Below are 22,518 nucleotides of genomic sequence, written 5' to 3'. Positions count from 1 at the left end.
GTCTCTGGACATCGCCAACGCATTCGGTACCCTCCCGTACTCGGTGATACGGGAGGCCCTGAGGTACCACGAGGTGCCCCCATACTTGAGGCGAGTTGTAGACCACTACCTGTCAGACAGGGTGGTGGTCTGCAACACGCCTGATGGGAGGTTGGAAAGGCGGATGGCCTGCGGTGTTCCCCAGGGGTCGGTGCTTGGACCCCTGTTGTGGAACATCGGCTTCGACTGGGCCATCCGAGCAGAACTGCTCCCCCGGATGGCCCTCATGTGTTACGCCGATGACACGATGGTGGCCATTCGGGGTAAGGACCTGGAGGAGGCAATGCGGAGGGCGGAAGTGGCGGCGGACCTCATGATTCTTAGGATCCGCCTCCTAGGACTGAGGGTCTCCCTCGCAAAGACTGACGCGATAGTCTTTGCGAGGAGAGGTTGGAGGGTGCCCACCGGTGCTTCCCTCAGAATAGCTGGCGGGGATGTTCAGGTGAGGCCCCATATAAAGTACCTCGGCCTCACGCTGGACAGGAGGTGGAACTTCGGGGAGCACTTCCGCCAAATTGCTCCCCGGGTAGTGACGGCGGCGTCGGAGATGGGCCGGCTGCTGCCCAACGTGGGAGGACCCTCGCACGTGTGCCGACGCCTCTACGCAGGAGTGGCGCGCTCAATGGCTCTTTATGGGGCCCCGATCTGGGCCGATAAACTAAACCAAGAGAACAAGGCCCTACTGCGAAGGCCCCAGAGAGTCATTGCCATACGAGTGTGCAGGGCGTATGTGTCAGTGAGCTGGGCGGCAGCGTGCGTGTTGGCGGGCACCTCACCATGGGAGCTGGATGCTGAGGTGCTCGCTGACGCGCACAGACGGAGGGTCAGGAGCAGGGAGACAGGCGACTTTCCTGCTCCTGAAGAAGTCAGGGAGGCACGCAGAACGGCGCAGAGGAGGTTGCGTGGAAAGTGGAAGGTGGACCTGGAGAATTCCCCCTATGGAACCTACACCATAGGGGCAGTTCTCCCGTCGCTAGACCGATGGCTGGACCGGACGCACGGCAGGGTTGGATACAGACTGGTGCAGGTACTGACCGGACACGGATGCTTCGGTCACTACCTGCACAGGATCGGTCGCGAGCCTACCCAATCCTGCCATCAATGTGACGAGACGGACGACACCGCCCAGCACACCCTGCAGGTGTGCAGCCGCTGGGGGGTGGAGCGGAGCGCGCTGGTGGCAGCCATCGGGACAAATGATCTCTCGCTGCACAGCGTCGTGGCGGCCATGTTGGACAGCGAGAGATCCTGGGAGGCGGTGACCTCCTTTTGTGACGCGGTTGTCTCGCAAAAGGAGGTCGAGGAGCGGGAGCGCGAGGAGGACCCAAACGCGCTCCCGATCAGGCGAAGACGAATGGGCAGGAGACTTAGGCGGTTCGCCATTGCGAACCGCGCTATACCTCAGTAGGGCAGCGGGCGAGGGACCCGCACAACACGGCCCTACATGGGAGGGGGGAGAGTCAGTTATGCGTTTGCTGACTCTCCCCAAACTGGTGTGAAGTCCCGGTTCATCCGAGTCGGGACCGCCGGGGGGGTGCTGAGGTGACATGCTTGCGAGCCCCCAGCACCCCCCTTAACGGCATGGACGGAAACGCCGCAGGGGAGGTTAGTGGGTATTCTCCTCCTCTCCCTCTGAATAGCAGAGGGGGTTACGGAAGGAGCGAGTCCCACATACCGCCCCCCCAATGGGCTTCCCTCGCCCGGGGGGCGATGATGCGTAAATGCATTCACCCCTGCGATACCAAAAAAAAAAAAAAAAAAAGGTTAGGTTTTGAGTTAGGTTAGGTTTTGAGTTAGGTTAGGTTTTGAGTTAGGTTAGGTTTTGAGTTAGGTTAGGTTTTGAGTTAGGTTAGGTTTTGAGTTAGGTTAGGTTTTGAGTTAGGTTAGGTTTTGAGTTAGGTTAGGTTTTGAGTTAGGTTAGGTTTTGAGTTAGGTTAGGTTTTGAGTTAGGTTAGGTTTTGAGTTAGGTTAGGTTTTGAGTTAGGTTAGGTTAGGTTAGGTTAGGTTAGGTTAGGTTAGGTTAGGTTAGGTTAGGTTAGGTTAGGTTAGGTTAGGTTAGGTTAGGTTAGGTTAGGTTAGGTTAGGTTTTTTTTTTTTTTTTTTTTTCAGTTAAAACTATAAATAGTTCCAACGGCCCTCGCGAGGGATACGGGCGACCGTTGGACATAGAGCTGTGGAGGTTCCCGCTGGTGATACGGGTAACCTATTATTAAAGCTGTGTAAGTATTACAATTATTTGTTTTGTCCTAGTTTTTGTACTAATACTGAATTAATTATAATCTTTTCCTGTTTATTACAACCTTCATGTGATGTTATTTGCACTATGTATTATTGAACTTTTTCAAAGTATTGATGATGTAGTTAATATGATGGTTAGGTTAGGTTAGGTTAGGTTAGGTTAGGTTAGGTTAGGTTAGGTTAGGTTAGGTTAGGTTAGGTTAGGTTAGGTTAGGTTAGGTTAGGTTGAGGTTTTTTCGTGAGGTGTTTCAGAGCGATTTCGGTGATTTTTGGAGATTAGACTTTAACAATTTTTGGCTATTCATCCCGGTTATCGAAACGGCTCTAACTTGACGACTTGGCGATCTTTTTGACTTTTGGTGTTTTTTGACTTGGAACGATTTTTGTGCGGTTTTTGTTTTTCATTTAAAAATTTCTATCTTCTTTTTCTTTCTTTTTCTGTTCTTTGTTTTAGGCTTTAAATTTTGCATTTCCTTTCTTCTTTCTTCTGTTGTTTTCTCGGTAACGCTGGGACTCTTGGTTCCGGAGTTATAGGGAAAACAATTGTTTGTTTTGAAGTTTTGTGTGTTGTTTTTTTTTCGGAAAAAAAAATTTTCTTCTTTTTCTTTCTTATTTCTTCTTTTCGAGCGATAGGGGTAGCTAGGTAAGGGTAAGACCTACCTAGCGACGTCTAGTTTGTAACTCTACGACGTCAGAGTCGGGAGTTATAAACTGAAAACCTGATTGCTATTCCGGTTTTTGCGGCGCTTCCAACTACTTTTCTTAAGTTTGTAAACTTTGGAAAAAGGATAGCGCCTGAACCGGAGTAATTGGTGTCGGGCTTTTTTGGATTTGGGTAGAGGGGGTTAATCCCGTACTACTACTCCTGTTCAAAAAATTTTTGGCCAACTGGAAGGGGGAAAAAACAATTTTTGGACTCAGATTTCGTAAGTTTGTCGGGTGTGGCACGGATCACACTTGACCGATTTTGTGGAATTTGAGTTTGAGGTCACTTCCTCCATGGGTAAGGAGGGGGAAACTCCGGATCCGGGTGGGGATAAAGCCGGGGAAAGGAGGGTGTTAAGAAAAAGGGGGGGTAACCAGGGTTCTGAGGGAATGGGGAACAATATTGTCTCCCAAAGGGAGGTGATATTGGAAGGAAGCCAGGATGATGATGAGGGAAGGGGGTACATTGGTGGGGGGGATGCCTCCCCCACCCTAGCAGGGGAAAATTCTGGGCGGGTAAGAAAAAGGGGGTAATGCGCGACTCAGAGACATCCTCTGATGAATGGGGCAGCGTTATGGAGACGGATGGAGCCAGGAGTTTGGACGGGGAAGAAACAGAGGGGAACATAAGGGGAAGAAGGGAGAAACGGGTTAGAGATAACCCAGATAGTGATGGAGATACCCCGGTGCGCAAGTTGAGCACCTCCCGCCGTGGCCGTGGCAAGGGACATTATACGGGCTGAGCGCCGCCAAAAAACAGCTGGAGAATTATGAGACGGAAACGGAGACGGACGCGCCCTATAGTCCCAAGCCAAAACGGAGCTCGGGCAGGCGGTCGCGAAGCCCAATACTCGACGATGAAATCCCAGCAGGGTTTGAAACTCCTGGCAGCCGCATCAAGGCCTGCGCGAAGGAATAATGAGTGATGCTGCCAAGAGCAAGAATCTTAAGGGCGAAATTTGGGGCAGCATCAACGCTGCGTGCAAGACACTGATGGAGATTGCAGATTCTATCGGGGAGTCGGATTTGTCCGCGCGCTCAAAGCGGACAACCAAAGGATGCGCAGAGAACTGGAGCATCTCCACGCGGAGACCAAAGCGCTGCGACAGGCTTTTTCGGAGCGTAACCAGGGGAAGGAGCCAACGAAGGGGAGGACAGATACGCAGGCACTGCTCGAAGAGTTGGGCAATTTTATAGACGTCCGCCTGGGGAACTTCAGGAGCGAGATCTTCAAGTCCCTAGGCGGCATGGTCAATACCCGTCTTGAAAGGGTGGAGGGACGCCTTCCACCGGAGCCCATACTCCGGCCGCCACTTGCTGCCGACAGAAGGAGGACCCGGGAGCAGACGGACCAAGAAATGGAAGTAGAGGCAACGAGACACCAAACTGAGGTGCCTAGTGCCCCAAGGCCTGAGAAGAGAAGCAGAGGGGCTCCTCAAGCGGTCCCCCAAGCGGCGTCGAGTCAATCGACGGGAGGGGTGTCCCGTGTGGACGTAGCCCCCAGCAGCCAAAGACGCCAGCTGGGCAGACCCAATCCAAGCCGGTACCAACTCCAAGGGTCAAAAAACCCCAACCGGCGGCCCCTACTCCCAGGATTCCCAGGAGACAGGCTTCTGTGGGTGTGCCGGCGACGGCTCCGCGGGCACCCCCCCCACAAGAGGTATGGACCACGGTGGTCAAAAAGGGCAAGGGTAAGGGCCGCGCTGCTCCTCCTCAGCCCCAACAGCAGCAGACCCCGAAAAGGACAACGGCCCCAAAATTAGTGGCCCCAACCATGGCGGCAGTTGTTGTGGCCCTTAAACCTGACGCCCAGACTGACTACAGGGCGGTCATGGAAAGGGCCACGACGCTTAAATTGGCGGAACTAGGTGTCGACCACCTCAAGGTGCGCAGGACGGCGACAGGGGCGCGAATTATAGAGGTCCCCGGGGCACAGAGCGGTCAGGCGGCCGACAACTTGGTAGACCGGCTCCGGAGCTTGGTGGGCGATGTGGCCGACGTCTACAGGCCGGTCAAAAAGGCTGAGATCAAGATTTCCGGCTTTGACGAGTCCGTTACACCGGAAATCTTGAAAAAGGAGGTGGCTGCCAGAGGCAGATGCCCGGAGGACCAGGTGTCAGTTGGGGTGATTAGGATGGCGGCAAACGGAACTGGCTCAGTCATCCTGCGCTGCCCTTTAACAGTAGCAAAGGTGGTCGTCACAGCAGGGCGCATTGTGATTGGGTGGTCGGCGGCCCGGGTGGAGGCCTTGGAACAGCTGCCCTTGCGCTGTTACCGCTGTATGGGGACGGGACATACGAGGCCTCTGTGCCCGTCCTCGGTGGATAGGGGTAACTGGTGTTATAGGTGCAGCAAACCAGGCCACAAAAGCCAAGACTGCACCGCGTTGGCCCCCTGGTGCGCCGTATGCCACCATGCTGGGTTAAAGGCGGGTCACGTGATGGGTGGGCAAGCCTGCACCCCCCCACCAGTTAAAGGGAAGGAGGCCTTCAGGGCTGGTCTCGCAAATGCCACCGCGGCCGCCCCCCTGGATGTGCCTGATCGGACGGAAAGCCAGTCGATGGAAATTTAATGCCGCCAATACACGACATCGAAGTACTCCAGGCAACCTAAACCACGCCCCACGTGCACAAGATCTTATGATCCAGCACATGGCGGAGTGGGGGTTGCTGCGGCGGTTGTGGCGGAACCATATTACGTCCCGCAACAACCGAACTGGGTAGGTGATAGGGTTGGCTCGGTAGCCACGGTGGCCATTGTGGTGCCGGTTATGGGTGGTCTGCCCCTCTCCAGGGTGTCCTGCGGCTCTGGATATGTAGTGGCCAAACTGGGGGATATAACATTAATTGGTGTGTACTTCTCCCCTAACAGGCCACTGCATGAGTTTGAGGCCTATCTGGAGAGGCTTGGAAGGGCGGTGGCTGGTGCGGCTCCTTCCCCCATAATGGTCCTGGGGGATCTCAACGCCAAATGCGCCGCCTGGGGCTCCCCTAGGACCGACCCCAGGGGGACGGTACTTCTGGACTGGTTGGTCGGGCTCGGACTCGAAGTAGTCAACCGGGGCTCCGCCAACACCTGCGTGCGCCAGGGGGGCGGATCAATCGTTGACATCACACTGGCTTCCCCAGTGGTGGCAGCGCGTACTGCAAACTGGCGGGTCCTAGAAGACACGGAGACCCTCTCTGATCATTATACATCAGAATGAGGGTCTCCAGAGCCCAGCAAGGCCAACAGTCACAGCCGGCAAGGGGAGCGAGGAGATTCCCGAGGTGGAGCCTGGCCACCCTGGATCGTGAGGCGGTTAGAGAGGCGGCAATGGTGGAGGCTCGATGGGGGCGACAAGTCCCAGAGGAAGCCAACGTGGACAGCATGGCCCTTGGCTTCCGGGCCTCCCTCACGAGGGCGTGTGACGCCTCAATGAGAAGAGCGGGACCTCCTCAGAGGAAAAAGGCCACGTACTGGTGGTGCCCGGAAGTTGCCGCTCTCCGGACTACCAGTAACGCAGCACGACGGCAGTTCTCACGCTGTCGAAGAAGGCGGCACACACAGGAGGAGCTGGACGCGTACTACTTGGCACTAAATGAGGCCAAGAAGGCCCTTAACCTTGCCATTGCCAAGGCAAAGGACGCGGCGCACGGGGCCTTTTTGACCTCTCTAGATGTGGACCCATGGGGACGGCCATATAAACTTGTAAGGAAGAAGCTCCGACAGGCCGCCCCCATGGACGCCTGGGACATGGGGACCCTCCGGGGTATTTTAGAAGGACTGTTCCCTCCAGCCCCAGAATTCACCCCACCTGCAATGGCGGTCCCCAGGGAGGAGGAGCTGCTGGATCCGGAGGAGGTGCCCCCCGTTACAGAGGTTGAAATGGCCCTTGTCGCCCATAGGATAAGGGCCTGCAGGAAAGCCCCTGGCCCGGACGGAGTCATGGGAAAATACTTCCCATAGTGATGGAGCACCTTGGAGACTGCCTCAAATCCATCTTTGACCAGTGTTTAAAGAATGGACAGTTTCCAAGGTGCTGGAAGGAAGGTATAGTCTGCCTCCTCCGGAAAGAGAATAGGCCGGCTGACTCCCCGTCGGGATGGAGGCCCATAGTGCTGCTAGACGAGAGTGGAAAGATGCTCGAACGCATAGTGGCCTCCAGGGTCAATCGACACCTAAATGGGACGGGTCCAAGTCTTCGGACCGCCAATATGGGTTCCGTAATGGCAGGTCCACAATGGACGCATTAGGGGCACTTCGGGCCTTCCGAGAGAACGCTCTAAAGAAGGGGGAGGGCACCATTGCGGTGTCCTTGGACATCGCCAATGCATTCGGTACCCTCCCGTACTCGGTAATACGGGAGGCCCTTAAGTATCATGAGGTGCCCCTATATTTGAGGCGGGTTGTAGACCATTACCTGTCGGGCAGGGTGGTGGTCTGCAACACTCCCAATGGGTGGGTAGAGAGGCGGATGGCCTGCGGCGTTCCTCAGGGGTCTGTGCTTGGACCCCTGTTATGGAACATTGGTTTCGACTGGGCCATCCGAGCAGAGCTGCTCCCCCGGATGGCCCTCATGTGTTACGCCGATGACACAATGGTGGCCGTTCGGGGCAAGGAGCTGAGGGAGGCACTGCGAAGGGCGGAAGTGGCGGCAGACCTCATGGTCCTAAGAATCCGCCTCTTAGGATTGAAGTTCTCCCTCCCGAAGACTGACGCCATAGTCTTCACCAAGAGAGGATGGAGGGTGCCTGCGGGTGCCTCCCTCAAAATAGCCGGTGAGAGGGTCCAGTTGAGGCCCCATATTAAATACCTGGGTCTCACGCTGGACAGGGGGTGGAACTTCGGGGAGCATTTTCGTCAAATTGCTCCCCGAATAGTGACAGCAGCGTCGGAGATGGGCCGGCTGCTGCCCAACGTAGGAGGTCCGTCCCACATTTGCCGGCGACTATATGCGGGAGTTGCCAGATCGATGGCACTCTACGGGGCCCCGATCTGGGCCGACAAGCTCAACCGAGAAAATAAAGCCCTGCTGCGAAGGCCTCAACGAGTTGTAGCCATACGCGTCTGCAGGGCTTATGTCTCGGTGAGTTGGGCGGCGGCGTGCGCCTTGGCGGGCACCTCCCCTTGGGAACTGGATGCTGAGGTGCTCGCCGACGCGCACAGACGGAGAATCAGGAGCAGGGAGACAGGTGATTTCCCTGCTCCTGAAGAAGAAAGGCGTGAGCGCAGAATAGCGCAGAGAAGGCTGCGCGAAAGATGGATGGGGGACATGGAGGACTCCCCTTATGGAATATACACCATAGGGGCAGTTCTCCCGTCATTAGATAGATGGCTGGATCGGATGCACGGTAGAGTGGGGTACAGACTGGTGCAGGTGCTGACCGGACACGGATGCTTCGGCCAGTACCTGCACAGGATCGGTCGCGAGCCTACCCCAGCCTGCCATCCATGTGACGAGACGGAGGACACCGCCCAGCACACCCTAAAGGTGTGCAATCGCTGGGTGGTGGAGCGCAGAGCATTGGTGGCAGCAATCGGGACGGATGATCTCTCGCTGCACAGCGTTGTGGCGGCCATGCTGAATGGCGAGAGATGCTGGGAGGCAGTGGTTTCCTTTTGCGACACTGTCATCGCGCAAAAGGAAACCGAGGAGCGAGAACGCGAGGACGATCCGAATGCGCATCCGATCCGGCGTAGACGAACAGGAAGGAGGAGAAGGCAGTTCGCAACTGTGAACCGCGCTATTCCCCAGTAGGGCAGCGGGTGAGGGACCCGCACAACACGGCCCTACATGGGAGGGGGGAGAGTCAGTTATGCGTTTGCTGACTCTCCCCGAACTGGTGTGAAGTCCCGGTTCAACCGGGCCAGGACCGCCGGGGGGGTGCAGAGGTGACATGCTAGCGAGCCCCCTGCACCCCCCTTAACGGCATGGACGGAAACGCCGCAGGGGAGGTTAGTGGGTATTCTCCTCCTCTCCCTCTGAATAGCAGAGGGGGTTATGGAAGGAGCGAGTCCCACATACCGCCCCCCCCACTGGGCTTCCCTCGCCCGGGGGGCGATGATGCTTAAATGCATTCACCCCTGCGACAACAAAAAAAAAAAAAAAAAAAAAAGGTTAGGTTAGGTTAGGTTAGGTTAGGTTAGGTTAGGTTAGGTTAGGTTAGGTTAGGTTAGGTTAGGTTAGGTTAGGTTTTTTTTTTTTTTTTTTTTTTTTTTTTTTTTTTTTTTTTTTTTTTTTTTTTTTTTTTTTTTTTTTTTTTTTTTTTTGCGGTGAAGGAGAGAATACTCATGTATACCGCCGGCCCGTACCGACGGTTATGTCCGACTCAGCTGGGAATGGTGCCCAGCCGCCTACGGACTAAAAACTCCTCCACTTCGTGTAGAGTGTAGTGTGTTTTTATTAGGTGTGGGTTGAGTGTAACTGAGTGTGTGCATGCTTTTGAATTTAGGGATAGTTGGCCCTCGCTAGGAATACGGGCGACCAGCTATCCTAAAGAAAAGGTTAAGGGGACGCAAAACGCCGCCCGCCCGCCCGCCTCACGATAGAATCAGTGAGTGGGGGCGGCCGCCCGGCCGCCGTCCCCTTGCAAGAGAATGAAAATCATTATTCGAGAGTTTAAATGAATTTAGTGTTGGTATGTTAATGACACGGATGCCTGCAGCATTCATCGGCATTAAACCGCACAATTCTGCAGGCAAGCGGCGAAATACAGTGTAGCAAACATATACATAAAATTGTTATTAAATACAGTGGTAACAGACAGTGTTAAATTTTTCAATATGTTCTAAGTTTACAGAGTTACAATCGGAAATAGAATCTTAAATTTTTAGCAATAGGATAAAATGTTAATATAATGGTTTACAATAAAACGTGTTTAATTTGTGTGAGATTGTTAAAAGCGTTTGCGCAACATGAGCGATCAACCATATTATCCTTAGCTTCGTATAAATGTGAGTCGCCCGGCCGCCCACCCTATGCTTACAGATGCAAATGCAGGTGTAGGCGGCCGCCCGACCGACGGACCTAAGGCAGTGAGTTGATATCAATTAATTCTTTATCCTGATGCTTGTGCTTGAGATTTATCTTACATGTAATATCATATAGCAACATAACTTTTAAGTCAGATTACAGTTTATAGTTAGACATAACTTTCAATAATATTATTATATACTTTCATAGTCTATGCGCAGTCTGATTCTGTTAAGCATAGATATCATACGGGGGCAGAAAGTCGAAGTGGCACTGTGAGCGGTGTTGTATCTGTTTTGTCATCAGTTTGTTGGTTATTGTGTACGTCACAGTTGTAGCATTTTATTTTTGTTTGATTTTGTTGATGGGGGCAAGCTTTGTACTCATGATCAGGTGATGCACAATAGGAGCAAATGGTGTTGTTCGTCTTGCAGTGTTTTCGTGTATGTCCAAATTGCATACATTTATAACAGTGTAGAATAGGTACATGTTCTTCCACATGTACTCTCTGGTGGTCAATATTTAATTTGCAGGTTTGAGTGAGTGCCTTGAATGTGGTTGGGGTAGTCATTAAAATTGCATTATACAAACGGGGATTTTATTACCTTTCTTGAAATGGAATTTTATCTTGTCGTTTTCGTTCACACTTTCTTTAATTGCGGGATTTTGATTAATAATTATATCTACTAATTCGTTTGCCGGTATGTCTGCGGACACTCCCTTGAGAACGACCATGGGGCGAAGTGTCTTAGATGATTCAGCGGAGACCTCTGCGTTGGCCTCATTTGTCTTCTTTAGTGCCACATCCCGTTGTTGTTTATTACTAAATTCGACACGGATCTTGCCATTGGATATGTATTTTGTGGCTGTTGGGGCAAAGTTTGTATCACGGAATGTAACTGCATTTCTCCAGGTCTGTAAAGTCTCAGCCGCACTCTCGCCGGCCTTCTTGGAACTGATGACAATCGCCGGCTTGGATGTCGTTGTCGTTGTGTTGTGTGGTGCAGCTGCAGGCGTCAGCTGCGCAGGCTTTCGCGTCACAGCTGCATAGCTGTATGTAGGAGATTTTTCCCTAAGCGAACGTATTTCCTGCTTTAGTGAGTGCGTTTCAGCTTGAAATTGCTTAGTTACGTCTTCTTTTAATTCATTAAGCATTGTTTTTATATGGTAGGTAGTTATGTCTTGTTCTTGTTCGCTCGGTAAATCTGTCTGCGTTGCAGTTGAGCTAGTACAATAACTTGTTAGTCCACTACACGTTTCTCTCAAGTCCTTGGCAAACAAGTTAGTTGCTGCACTGATTTTTCTTCCTGCCGTATGTATACATTTTTTATTTTCCACCGTTATAGTTTTGTGTTCGCGACTTGTTATTATGTTTTTATTTATTATGCATACTAGCGCTTCAATTCTTTCCACATAATTCTGAATATCTTCTTTCAGTTTAGCTACGGCAGCTGCAGTGGCGTCACTTTGCTCCGGGCTTGCCGCTCGCGTGCCTGCCTTCCGTGCATTTGTTGTGTTTGGTACTTTTGAATCAGTCGAATCAAAAGTAATTAAATCTGCTGACGTGTCAGGTGACATAGATAACTGAGACAAGTTGTCGCTCAGGCGGACTTCCAGACGTTTCCCTGCCATTTTACTATATTCGTTAAAACTATGTGACTATTACACTACACAGCTATATTACACTATGCTCACAACTTTGGTAGTTTAGTTAACGCAAAGAATATTTACAATTAAAAGATAAAAACTAATTATTACAGATTCACTTCCTAAATAAGAGAGTATGAAATTTCCAAAGTGGAAATTCGAATAGCAAAAAATTGGCTGAATATTGGAAAGGAAAACTTAGTAATTAAGTATTTGAGATACGTATGTATTATATTAATGATTTCCGATTGGTGTTAAATACAATTTAATAGTGGAAAAAACTAATTATATGAATTTAATTAAATGAGAATTTCAAAACTATCTTACACAAAAAGTAATAACCGCACGTTTTCAGAAATAACTTCAATACTGTTTTTTAGTAACTATTTACACTATAGAAACAAAAATTTTTGAAAATGTTAGCTAGAAAAAAATTCAATTTTGCAATGTTATTTACGTAAATCGCGGTGTTCCTGCGTTACTAATAATTACTTAGTTAGAAAACTACTGATCCTAAGAGTATAAAACTTTGTGATTATGTTGCTTACTAATTAATATATTCAATGGTATATTCACCAGTTGGAATGATTTCGATTTGTGAGAAGAAAAAGGGAATTTGTGAAATTAATTTGGTGAAAACTTCAAATCTGTTTTACACAAAAAGTAAGCATCACACATTTACAGTAATAACTTAAATACTATTTTTTAGGGGCTATAAGTATTATACAAACGAAAAATTTTGGAAAAGTTAACTAGGAAAAATTTCAATTTTGGAATGATAATTACGTCGATTACGTCGATCGCGGTACTCCCGCGTTACTAATAATTACTTTTCGCGAAAACTACTAAGCCTAAAAATATGAAATTTTGCAATTCTGTTGTTTAATAAGTGGTGTATACTATGAAATAATAAAAACTATATAGTATCGCTGTAATTTTTTAGTAATCGGTCTCCAAAGTTGAAATTTAATGAAGTTTTTTGAAAAAAGTGAAATATTTCGAAAACTATTAATGCTATATTAATTCTAAAAACTGTTTTAGAATCCTCTAACGCTGTAGAATACAATAACCTTCTCAAAAATATCCGCACGACACTGTAAGTTGACTTTTGGGTATTGCGTCATCCCAGTTTTTCACGATTATCTCGGTTGTTTTTCATGGGAGAATGTTGAAAATTTTACAATTTATAGATCTTTGAAAAACACACACGACAATATATAGTTTGATATTTGTAACAGATCTACTAACAGTTTTATGGAGGTTCTTATCACTTTTGGAATGTCACTGTCACTTAAAGTGGTAATTGTACTTACATGTGGCTTTTCCGGCACAAACTAACTTAATCACTAAAAAGTACACACACTAGGGAGTCTTTTAATATAAAAACTATGATTGTGTCACTAAAATTGAGTTCACAAAAGCAGTGTCACTTCACCGCGGCAGATAGAGTTTCACTTATTTGCCAGTAGCACTTCACCACTAAATCCGATCACTATAGTTTTTGCACGAGAGAATAGCTGGAGCCAGCGCGCACAATTTGATATATAACACGATAGGATTTGGTTTAATAAACCCACAACTTTGATTTTTCGACCGCGGAGCGGCGCGGAAACGATGCTAGCGCGTGGGCGCTTGGCGCGCGACTCGGTTAGGTTAGGTTAGGTTAGGTTAGGTTAGGTTAGGTTTTTTTTTTTTTTTTTTTTTTTTTTAAAAAAACTATGTTATTTATGGGAGAATGGTCCTCGCTAACAATACGGGCGGCCATTCTCCCTGCAGCTATAAATTTGATAAGTTCTATTGGATTTTAGTATGGGCTCCGGGGCCCGACTCATGTGAGACCCGGCAACCCATACATAAGCTTTGAACTTAGATATTATGTCCCCGCAAATGATACGGGCGACATTATACCAAGTTTTATTCTAGTACTAGAATAATTATAGTACTAAATTTATTAGAGTCAGTAAATGTATTTTTCTTTGCGTAATGTTATTTCTGTTTATGGTTAGGTTAGGTTAGGTTAGGTTAGGTTAGGTTTTTTTTTTTTTTTTTTTTTTTTTTTTTTTTTTTTTTTTTTTTTTTTTTTTTTTTTTTTTTTTACTGTGCTCCTCCAACATTATCGGAGACTTTGGGTTTCCTAGTTTCTCTTTCATTCCAGTTCTCTCTTTTATGCTTCTCGTACTTTTATGCTACATACTTGTTCTTTCTTTCTTTCATCTTCTTTTATACTTTTCTGAGTGGGATTCTCAGCTAGCTTTATATTTATTCATATTTCTAGGTTGACAATAAAATAAAACAGGCATGAGGGGATTCTTTAGGGGTGGGGGGGGGTGGATTTCTGGAGGTGGGTATTTTCAGTACTTTTTATTAATGTTTTATTTACTTATGCTAATTACATTTTTAACTTCTTATTTCTATTGTAAGGTTTTACATATTCTTATCTACTATGTACATATTCATTTTCTTTTTATGACAGTTCCCCTATATTTGTCAAAATATGTGACTATCATATTTGCTTGTGCTCTTTATTTATTTCTTTTGCGAACAATATTTATTACCTTTTTGCAGTATGCTATAAACAATTTTCTTTCTGTACCTAACATTATAGTTGCTAGGTTTTGCGGTCTTATTTCAATTTGCATTTCCTGTTCTATGTTAAATCGTTCCCTGGCAAATATTGGACACTCAGTTACCAAGTGCAACACTGTCTCCTCGACTTCTGGGTCGCAGGTACACGATGGGTTATCCTTACACTTGTATTGGTACAAGTATGAGGAGAACCCGCCGTGCCCTGTCATAAGCTGGGTGGTTTCAGCCTCAACCTTCATTTTCTTTACTACCCTGTACGCCGCCAGCGCGTCAGGGAAGAACGTTTTTGTCACCGAGGCCGTTTCTCCCGTCACGTACCGTTGGTTCCATTCACTCATGGTCTGTATCCGCAGGTTTCGTTTCACGAAAGATATGGGGCACATACTGTAGTCGGGACTTTTCTTTAACTTCAGAGCAGCCGCTTTCGCCAACTCGTCCGCTCTCTCATTTCCCGGCAGTCCAGCGTGTGCCTTGATCCAAAAGAGGGAGAGATTTTTATTTTGGTCTTTACAGCGCTTTATCATCTCCCTGCTTTCGACTGCCAGGGGATGTCGAGAGTTCGGGTTAACAGTGGCCTGCAATGCCGCCATTGAGTCGCTGAAGATTCCGATTTGGGTAGCAGCAGTAGCCCTTTCTGCTTCTTTTGTCGCGCGATTTAAGGCCAGGAGTTCGGCCTGATATACTGTGCAGTAGCTGGACAGTGCAAGTTTGATGGCTTTGGTCTCGCTGGCGTCCTTCCATATGGATAGCGCCGCGCCTACCTTACCATCAATCCTGCTGCCGTCCGTGTATATCCGCATTTGCAGCTTTTCACAATCTTGGTACTGCTCCTCACCGCATATACGTTCGAAGGTAATTTCTTCCCGTTCTGCCGGATGTGGTGCTTTTACGGCTGGTGTCATAGCTTCGATCTCTCTGTCCTCCAGCGCCACTGGAGCACGGGCTCCCTTCTTGGTTTCATATAATGAAGCCATCTCACGGACTCGGAGGTCTAGGGGGAGCAATCCGGATAACAGTAGCGCTGAATTCAGAGAGACTGTACGGTATGCTTTACACAACTTTTGTGCAAAACCCCTTTGAACCGCTTTTAACTGCTTTATGACTCCCAGCTTTTTCACGGCAGGAGCCCATGCACTTGCTGCGTACATGATAGTTGGTTCAATTGCTGCTGTATATATTAGCCTAATAATTTCCGGGTGTAAGCCCCATCCTACACGGGCGGTTCTGGCCAGCATCTTATATCTATTGAGTGCTTTACTGCAGATGCTTGCGACGTGTTTATTGAAAGTTAGTTTGTCATCGATGGTGAGGCCGAGAATTTTGACATCCCTGGACATCGCGATGCCCACCCCTCCCATACTAAGGCGTGGTTCGTCATAAACCAGCCTTCTGGTTATCACCATGGCGCATGTTTTTAAGGGTGCAAACTTAAGCTTATTTTCGACGCCCCAAGCCAACGCATGGCTGAGCGCGGCATTTGCCTTGTTCTCGATCTCCAGTGCCGTCTCCCCCTCGAACACCATGACCACGTCGTCTGCAAATGCCTGACAGTACACCCGTTTCTCGTCAAGCTGTTTTAGCAGAGGATCCAAAAGGAGGTTCCATAAAATGGGCCCCCCTATTGATCCCTGTACGCATCCCTTGCTGGTTTCCCTATTATGTTCTTCCCCCGCATACCTTACTCCCACTGTCCTATCCTTGAGGTAGCTATCGAAGACCCTTCTCAGATTCACCGGTACCTGTTCTTCAGCAAGCCTGACACGGATCGCAGGCCACCAGGCACTGTCGAAGGCCCCTTCTATATCTAGAGACACCAGTGTCACTATTTTCTTTTTGTCCAATTTTTTCCTTATGTAATTTATTAGGGTATAGAGGGAGTCTTCGGTGCTCTTTTGTGGGACAAATCCGTATTGGCGCTCGCTGGTTCTTGGCAAGAGGTGATATCTGAGGCGGGCCACCAACATTTTCTCAAAAATCTTCCCCAGTACCGGCAGCAACCCGATAGGCCGGTAGGACTTTGGGGTGGTGTAGGATTCTTTCCCAGGCTTCTTCAATACGACCACCGTTGCTTTTTTCCACTTTGTTGGGAAGTGACCGAGTTTTAAGGATTTATTTATTAGTGCCAAGAAAGCTTCTGGGGCGCAGGCCACCACTCTGGTACAGATATCCGAGGTAAAGCCGTCATCTCCTGGTGCCTTTTTTGGGTTGAAGGACTCTAGGGCCATCTTCAGCTCATAGGGGGTGAACGGTGGGTCATGAGTCTCAGCATGACTCCGCTCGTTTACCTTTTCAGCTTTTCGTCTTATATGACCCTGTCCCTCCGACTCTCCTTCCTCTTTGTCTTCGGGGTAGAACGTTTTTGCCAAAAGTTCCACTGATCCCTTTGCGTCCAGAAGCTCATCACCATTTCTCAGCATTTGGTCCTCTTCCCTTTTTGTTGCTTTACCCAAGACTCTGTATATTCCTTCCCAAATACCCTCTTTTTCCTGTTTGGTGCAAAAGTCTCTCCAGCTATCCGTCTGTGCATTTTTTACTGCGATTTCATATGTCTCTTTTTGTTTCAGATATTGTGCTACCACCGCTTCTCTACGGACCGGCGCTGCGTTCCTTATTCGGCGTTTGCAAGTGGCGACCATCTTCTTCATGTCAGCGAGCTCATCGGACCACCACGGCATGGTAAGTGACTTTGTGTTTTTTAGTTTAGGTATAGCGGAGTTGCATGTTTCCGTAATTGTGTTATTGAGTGTATTTACCGTTCTGTCTATTTGTTCTATAGTGTGTATGTTTTCTATGTGTTCTAGCGTAAAGTTTGTGTTCTGCATAGTCTGGGTCAGTTTATCATTAAATTGATCCCATCTTGCTTTTCGTGTATTGTATATACGTGTTGTCCTGTGTATGTTAACTCCGCGTGATCTTTGGATGTTTATGCCGAATCTAATGCCATTATGATCGGAGCTTGTGAGGTCGTCGGTGACTTGCCAATCTTCAATACGCCCCAGCAAGTCCGCAGTGCAAGCAGTGATGTCGACGTGGCTGGTGAATCTCCTGCCCCCCCTGATGGTGTCGAAGGTCGGGGTGGTTCCTGTGTTGAGGATTTGCAAATTTAGTTCCTCGATGGTCCCGCTCATCTGCTTGCCCCTAAGGTCTTCATTTGGACTTCCCCACCAGATGCTCTTTGCATTCGCGTCACCACCAACTATGACATTTTTTGAGCCGCATGCATTAACCACTCTTTTTATTTGTTCTAAGTACTGTTCCATTGGTCTGTCTGGCTCGAAGTAGTATGACACCAGTGTGATTGTCCAGGCGCTTGTGCGGATCTTCACCACAGCAGTGTTTCTCGTGGTGAGTTCCGGACATTGGACTACCTCCAGTTCTGCGTCAAAAACTGCGATTGCCGCCTTGACGGTTCCGTCCTCGTTTGTTGTATCTTGGAAGATCCGTACGCCTTGATGTGCTCTCATACCCTTCTCCCTTCCTACATAGGGCTCTTGGAGCAATGCGACTGCTATTTTTCGTGGTTTGGCCTCAAGTAAGAGCTCGTTTGTTGCCAGTTTACTACGTTGGAGGTTGGCTTGCGCTAGGTAGTATCTGTGTGCTGTGATTTTATAGCTATAGGTCCCTTTGTCAACTTTAGCAGTATGCAACTGAAGCCCTTGCTAGGGCGTCCCACTTTTTTCTTACTGGGCAGTCTCTACTGAAGGCGTTGTGGTCGCAGCGGTCCATCTTTGCTCTTACGCAGTTTCGGCAAGATGGCGGTTCGTTTAGCGTCCAATTTGGGCATTCTGTTTTAAGGTGTGGGTCTCCACAGTGGCTACATAGATCGTTTTGCTCCTTGCAAAGACGTCTTCCATGTCCATAGCCCAGGCATCTGGTGCACTGCACAAGGGGGGACTGGTCTTCGACCCTGATGCTCTGTAGATCCACACGCACTCTGTTAGCATCGGTTGCCCTTCTCCATACCTTGGGGGTGACGCTAAGCACGATGTGCCCCGTATGAGGGTTTCGTGCTCTGCGTCTGTATTTTACCACCATCTTGCTTTCTTCGTCGTCCAGGCCGTGGAAAATTTCCCTGTTCTGGTTTTTGAGGGCTTTTAAGACATCTTCGTCGCTGTGTATTAACAACACATCCCTCAGAACCAAAAGCGGGTCCTTGTTTTCCACTTCCTCGACGGTGAGGTTGGCTCCCTTGCTCTCTAGTCTTTCCCTGAATTTATCTCTCTCTTGTTTTGTTCCGAATCCCATTACTATTTTTCTATCCTTCGCCTTTCTTACCCTTTCCACTTTTACCCATCCTTCCTTCGCATCCGCCGCCTTTCTCACCTTGTCGAGGACCTCCTCGCCGGTCTCGTTTTCATCCTTTGAGGTGACCACAATAGTGTGTAGGGTGTTCCTTACTTCTGGTCTCGCTTTTGAGGCCACGTTCGGCAGTCCTGCTGTCACGCTGGCGTAAGACACTGCTGTCGTCACCTCTTCGATCATCCGCCTTTGGTTTTCAGGGCTCGAGAGGGTCTCCATAGATGCTTTAATTTCGTCCATCTTTCTGCTGTTTTCTTCTATGAGCTTTGTCTGCATCTCTAACCTTGAAAGTATTGACTCGGAGTCCTTGTTTTCCTGGGGTGTCATGCTTGGGCTGGTTTTCTCTATAGCCGATTTCGGAGCCCCTTTGTTCCCCACTATCCCCTTTTCGAGTTCGGCTTCCTTCACTAGCTGGTAAAGGCGCTCAACTGCCTGGGTGACGCTCATCTTTATGTCAGTCTTAAGATTCCTCGCTTCGCCAAGCTGCGTCTTTGCTCTGGTCAGACATGCTCTTGCTTCCGTTGTCCGGTTCGCGTACTTCTCTATCGTAGGAGGGCTCTTTATCACATCAACCGCCAGCCTCCGCACGGCTCCCTGCGACGCCGGCAGACCCGGTGCAGTGGGCTCCGTCGGAGGCCTCTTGGATGTTTTTGTGACTGTAGTAGACGCCATTGCTGGCGCGGCCTTTGCGGGAGAGGGCTTTGGGTTGGCGGAGTCCGCTTTTCCCATTTCCCACTCTCCAATACTGCGTCTGACGCTCCTCTCTGGGGTGGTTTGTTTGGGGGGATCTGAACCCCGGGTCTGTTTGGTAGGACTTCTACCGAGCAGCATGTTGGAGGCTATGTTGGTCAATAGGGACCAGCACAGTCACTTACACTATGTCAAAGGTTTGTATAAGTTTTATAATTTTGGGGAATATGGCAAGTGAATAAACTTAAATTTAGAGCTTTACCTGTAAAGGGGGCGTTCTTATTTATAAGGTTGTCGTCTAGCAAGACTAGTCTACTTAATCTATTTATTTATTCTACTTATATCTAAAAATAAAAAATAAACTAAATTAATTTTTTGTAGAGTTTCGACTCTACCAATATAGCTCTACCTGGAGCCTTGTCTACTACCTCATCTACCAGAGAGAGGCAATTTTTTGTCTTGGCTTATTTTAATTTTTTGGCTCTATGTAGAGTCCGTGTTATCTTTGTCAGTCTCTACCTAGGGCCGAGTAGGTGCCTGGGGTGTCTCCCAGTTCGAAAGGGGACAAAAACGCAATTTTTTCCTTTTCGGCTCTATGTAGAGCTGATTTCCACTGTTCCAGGTAGAGTCCCTCGCGCCGATGCCGATGCCGAAAATCCCACCCTCTTAGCTGTCCTGGTTCCTGTGTTGTAGGCGCTCAATGTTTTGCGCCCCAGGGGTCTGGTTGGGTTGGTCGTTGTCTGGAAGTAGGGGTAGGGGGTTGGGATTTTGGGGGAAGGTAGGGGGGGTCTCAAGGTTTCGAAGGGACTAGGGTTGCCCGTTAGGGGGGTGGGGTTTGGGGAGGGGGGTCAAAATTTCGTTATTTTTGTCCTAGGACGCACCGTTTTTGAGTTATTTGATGTTTTCCGAAATTTCGTTATCTAAACTATCTTATATTTTACCTTTAATTTTGAATTTTTGAATTTTGAAAAGGGGGATTTATTTCCAAACGGGTGGTCCGATTTCAACCGTGATGGTGGGAGCTAGTGGGGGGAAAGTTTTCCTATCCGGCCCCGGTGTCAGGGGATTTTTTCCCTGGGTTGGTTCCTCCCGGCAAGGGTCCCAGCGCGAGGGGTAGTTTTTTGCCAGCTACAATGGCTTGGTTCGGGGGTTAGGAGGGCGCCAGAAGTCCGGAAAAAAGTGCTAGGGGGTGGAACTCACCCTGTATATTATGGCCGAGGTCGATTTGAGAACCTGAAAAATCCGGAAATCCGAGATTTTTCAGGTTTTTTGAAAATTTTTGCTCGGGGGTGGTTTTTTTGGGTCTTTGGTAGGTTCGTTGACCCAAAGATCGCTTCTCGTTGAGAGAACTGCGCCGACGTTATTTTCGGGCTAGCTCCACTCCTTCCCCTATTTTTTGGGGTTTACAACTTTATTCCGTTATGGCGTCCTCCGCCTTGTTATACACTAAAATACACAGAAATTCAACCCTTAAACTAAAAATGTCCAAATAATTCACCAGTATGGAGGAAGAGTGTCCTTACACGATGTTATTCTTCTGTAGTCCGCGCGATGCTCCGTGCACCCTCCAGGGGCTTGGGGTGGTTTTCCACCAACCGCAGGTGAGAGTTTGTCGGCTCGATCGCTCCTCGGGGAGGTTTTTACCCCGATAGTTTATTGTTCATATGGGTCTAAGGAACCTGTATTGGGGTTTGCACTTTGTGTTCCTAGGGGTTGCTTAACTAAGGGCTCGACAACTTTACTTTGCGGTTGGTTCAAACACACCTTTGGTCTAGAAAACACTTTTTTCCTCGATTTGGTCCCGAAAAATTCCAATAGAATTTCTAGATGCTAGTAAGGGTCCACACTATTTATTCTCACTGTAAAAAGTATATGTCGTCGGTTTTGATTTTTATCTATTTAGCCTTGAAAATGTCTATAGTTTTTTCCCAGCTGTATGACACTTGCACTGCACGTACCTGTTGTCCTATTTTTGTGCCCGATACGTCCCCGGGTTTGTCTGGTCTTCTGCTTTGTGACGCTGTTTTCAGTTTCAGCCTCTGGGTTGGTTTGGCTGAAAAGTCAACCACGTGGGAGTTGTTTTTATGTCCTTTTCTCCTCGGATCCTCACCGGAAAATTCCGGGAGTGGTCTCCGAGGGTCGGGCTCGTCCAGGCGATGATTTTCACAGTTGAATAAATAAATTTGTTCGTGTGTTGCTATAGTGTCTTTACGAAGGTTTTTTAAATGATAGGATAATGGGAATTTGGAGAAGTCAGGTTGTTTATGTAGTGTTGCCGCATGTTTGGCTGCGGCGTCAGCAGCCTCATTACCTAGTAATCCTTGATGAGCTTTAATCCATGAGAAGTGAATTTGGTGACCTTGTTCATTTATATTAGCAACTATTTTCTGTACATTACTTATTATTGCATTTGTACTGCTCCTATTCATTAACTCATTTAGCGCCGATTTTGAGTCAGAGAATACAGTAGATTTCTCCAGACCGAGGGAAAGACATAGCTGGCAAGCTTGCTCTATAGCCAAGCACTCGGCCTGGAACACGGTGCAGCTGCTGTGTAGTTTGTATTTCTTAGAGGTTTCACTGCCATCTGGATGGTAAATAACTACTGCAGCCCCGACAGCCTCATCGTGTTTGCTACCATCTGTGAAAACTCTGTTCATGTCAGCGGTGTAAAATGGGTCAAGGTCGTCTTGTGTGAACACTTCAGTTATTTTGATTTCAGGTCTTTTGGCGGGATGCATCAAGTCTTCAACGGGTATCCTTTTATCATACAGAATGTCCTCCGGTAAGTATTTAGTTACTTTAGTTCTCTTGGTGTGTTCGGATGATGCAATTTCTTTAATTCTTAGTGGCAGGGGTGTTAGGCCGGCAAGTGCGATTGATCCAATGGTTGGTAGGGTCCGGAAACCGTGAATGATTTTAATAGCAAATCCCCGCTGAAGGCTTAACAGTGCGTCTCGTACTTTTATTAGGTTAGTGGCTGTGTGCCAGATCTCTGCCGCATATGTCACTATGGGCTCGATTACTTGTCGGTAAATTATCTTTACGTTCTCAGATTGGATTCCCCATGTGGGTTTTATAAAGATACATAGCCTTTTAAATATGTTCTGAGCTTTTTTAATAGCATATTCGCTATGTTGGACAAATGTGAGGTTTTGGTCCATGATTATCCCAAGCAGCTTAAAATGTTCACTAAAGGTGATAGGCGTGTTATTCATTGTGATTCTGGCGGCTTTCGCTTTTGGAGTTGGCGTAATCATTTTAGTTTTGTGAGCTCCGAACTTTAGCTTGTTATTTGCCCCCCATTGGTATATGTTCTCGAGTATGCTATTCACCGTTTGTTCTAATTGATTAATATT

At 48.2% G+C, this 22,518-nt stretch overlaps 2 protein-coding genes across 2 annotated transcripts; one reads left to right on the top strand and one right to left on the bottom strand.

Annotated features, from left to right (window-relative positions):
• Window positions 1–5,752: 5,752 nt before the first annotated feature.
• On the top strand, window positions 5,753–6,187 carry LOC133519468 (uncharacterized). The gene has a single exon (XM_061853473.1). It carries the CDS (start codon window positions 5,753–5,755, stop codon window positions 6,185–6,187), a length of 435 nt encoding a protein of 144 aa, XP_061709457.1.
• A 14,867-nt stretch (window positions 6,188–21,054) lies between these two features.
• LOC133519467 (uncharacterized) lies at window positions 21,055–22,377 on the bottom strand. Its single transcript, XM_061853471.1, has one exon. The coding sequence runs from the start codon at window positions 22,375–22,377 to the stop codon at window positions 21,055–21,057; it is 1,323 nt and encodes a 440-aa protein (XP_061709455.1).
• Window positions 22,378–22,518: the final 141 nt, after the last annotated feature.

This window comes from Cydia pomonella, chromosome 7, assembly GCF_033807575.1.
Source record: "Cydia pomonella isolate Wapato2018A chromosome 7, ilCydPomo1, whole genome shotgun sequence".
Taxonomy (NCBI): domain Eukaryota; kingdom Metazoa; phylum Arthropoda; class Insecta; order Lepidoptera; family Tortricidae; genus Cydia; species Cydia pomonella.
This window is presented reverse-complemented; position numbering and strand designations above follow the sequence as displayed.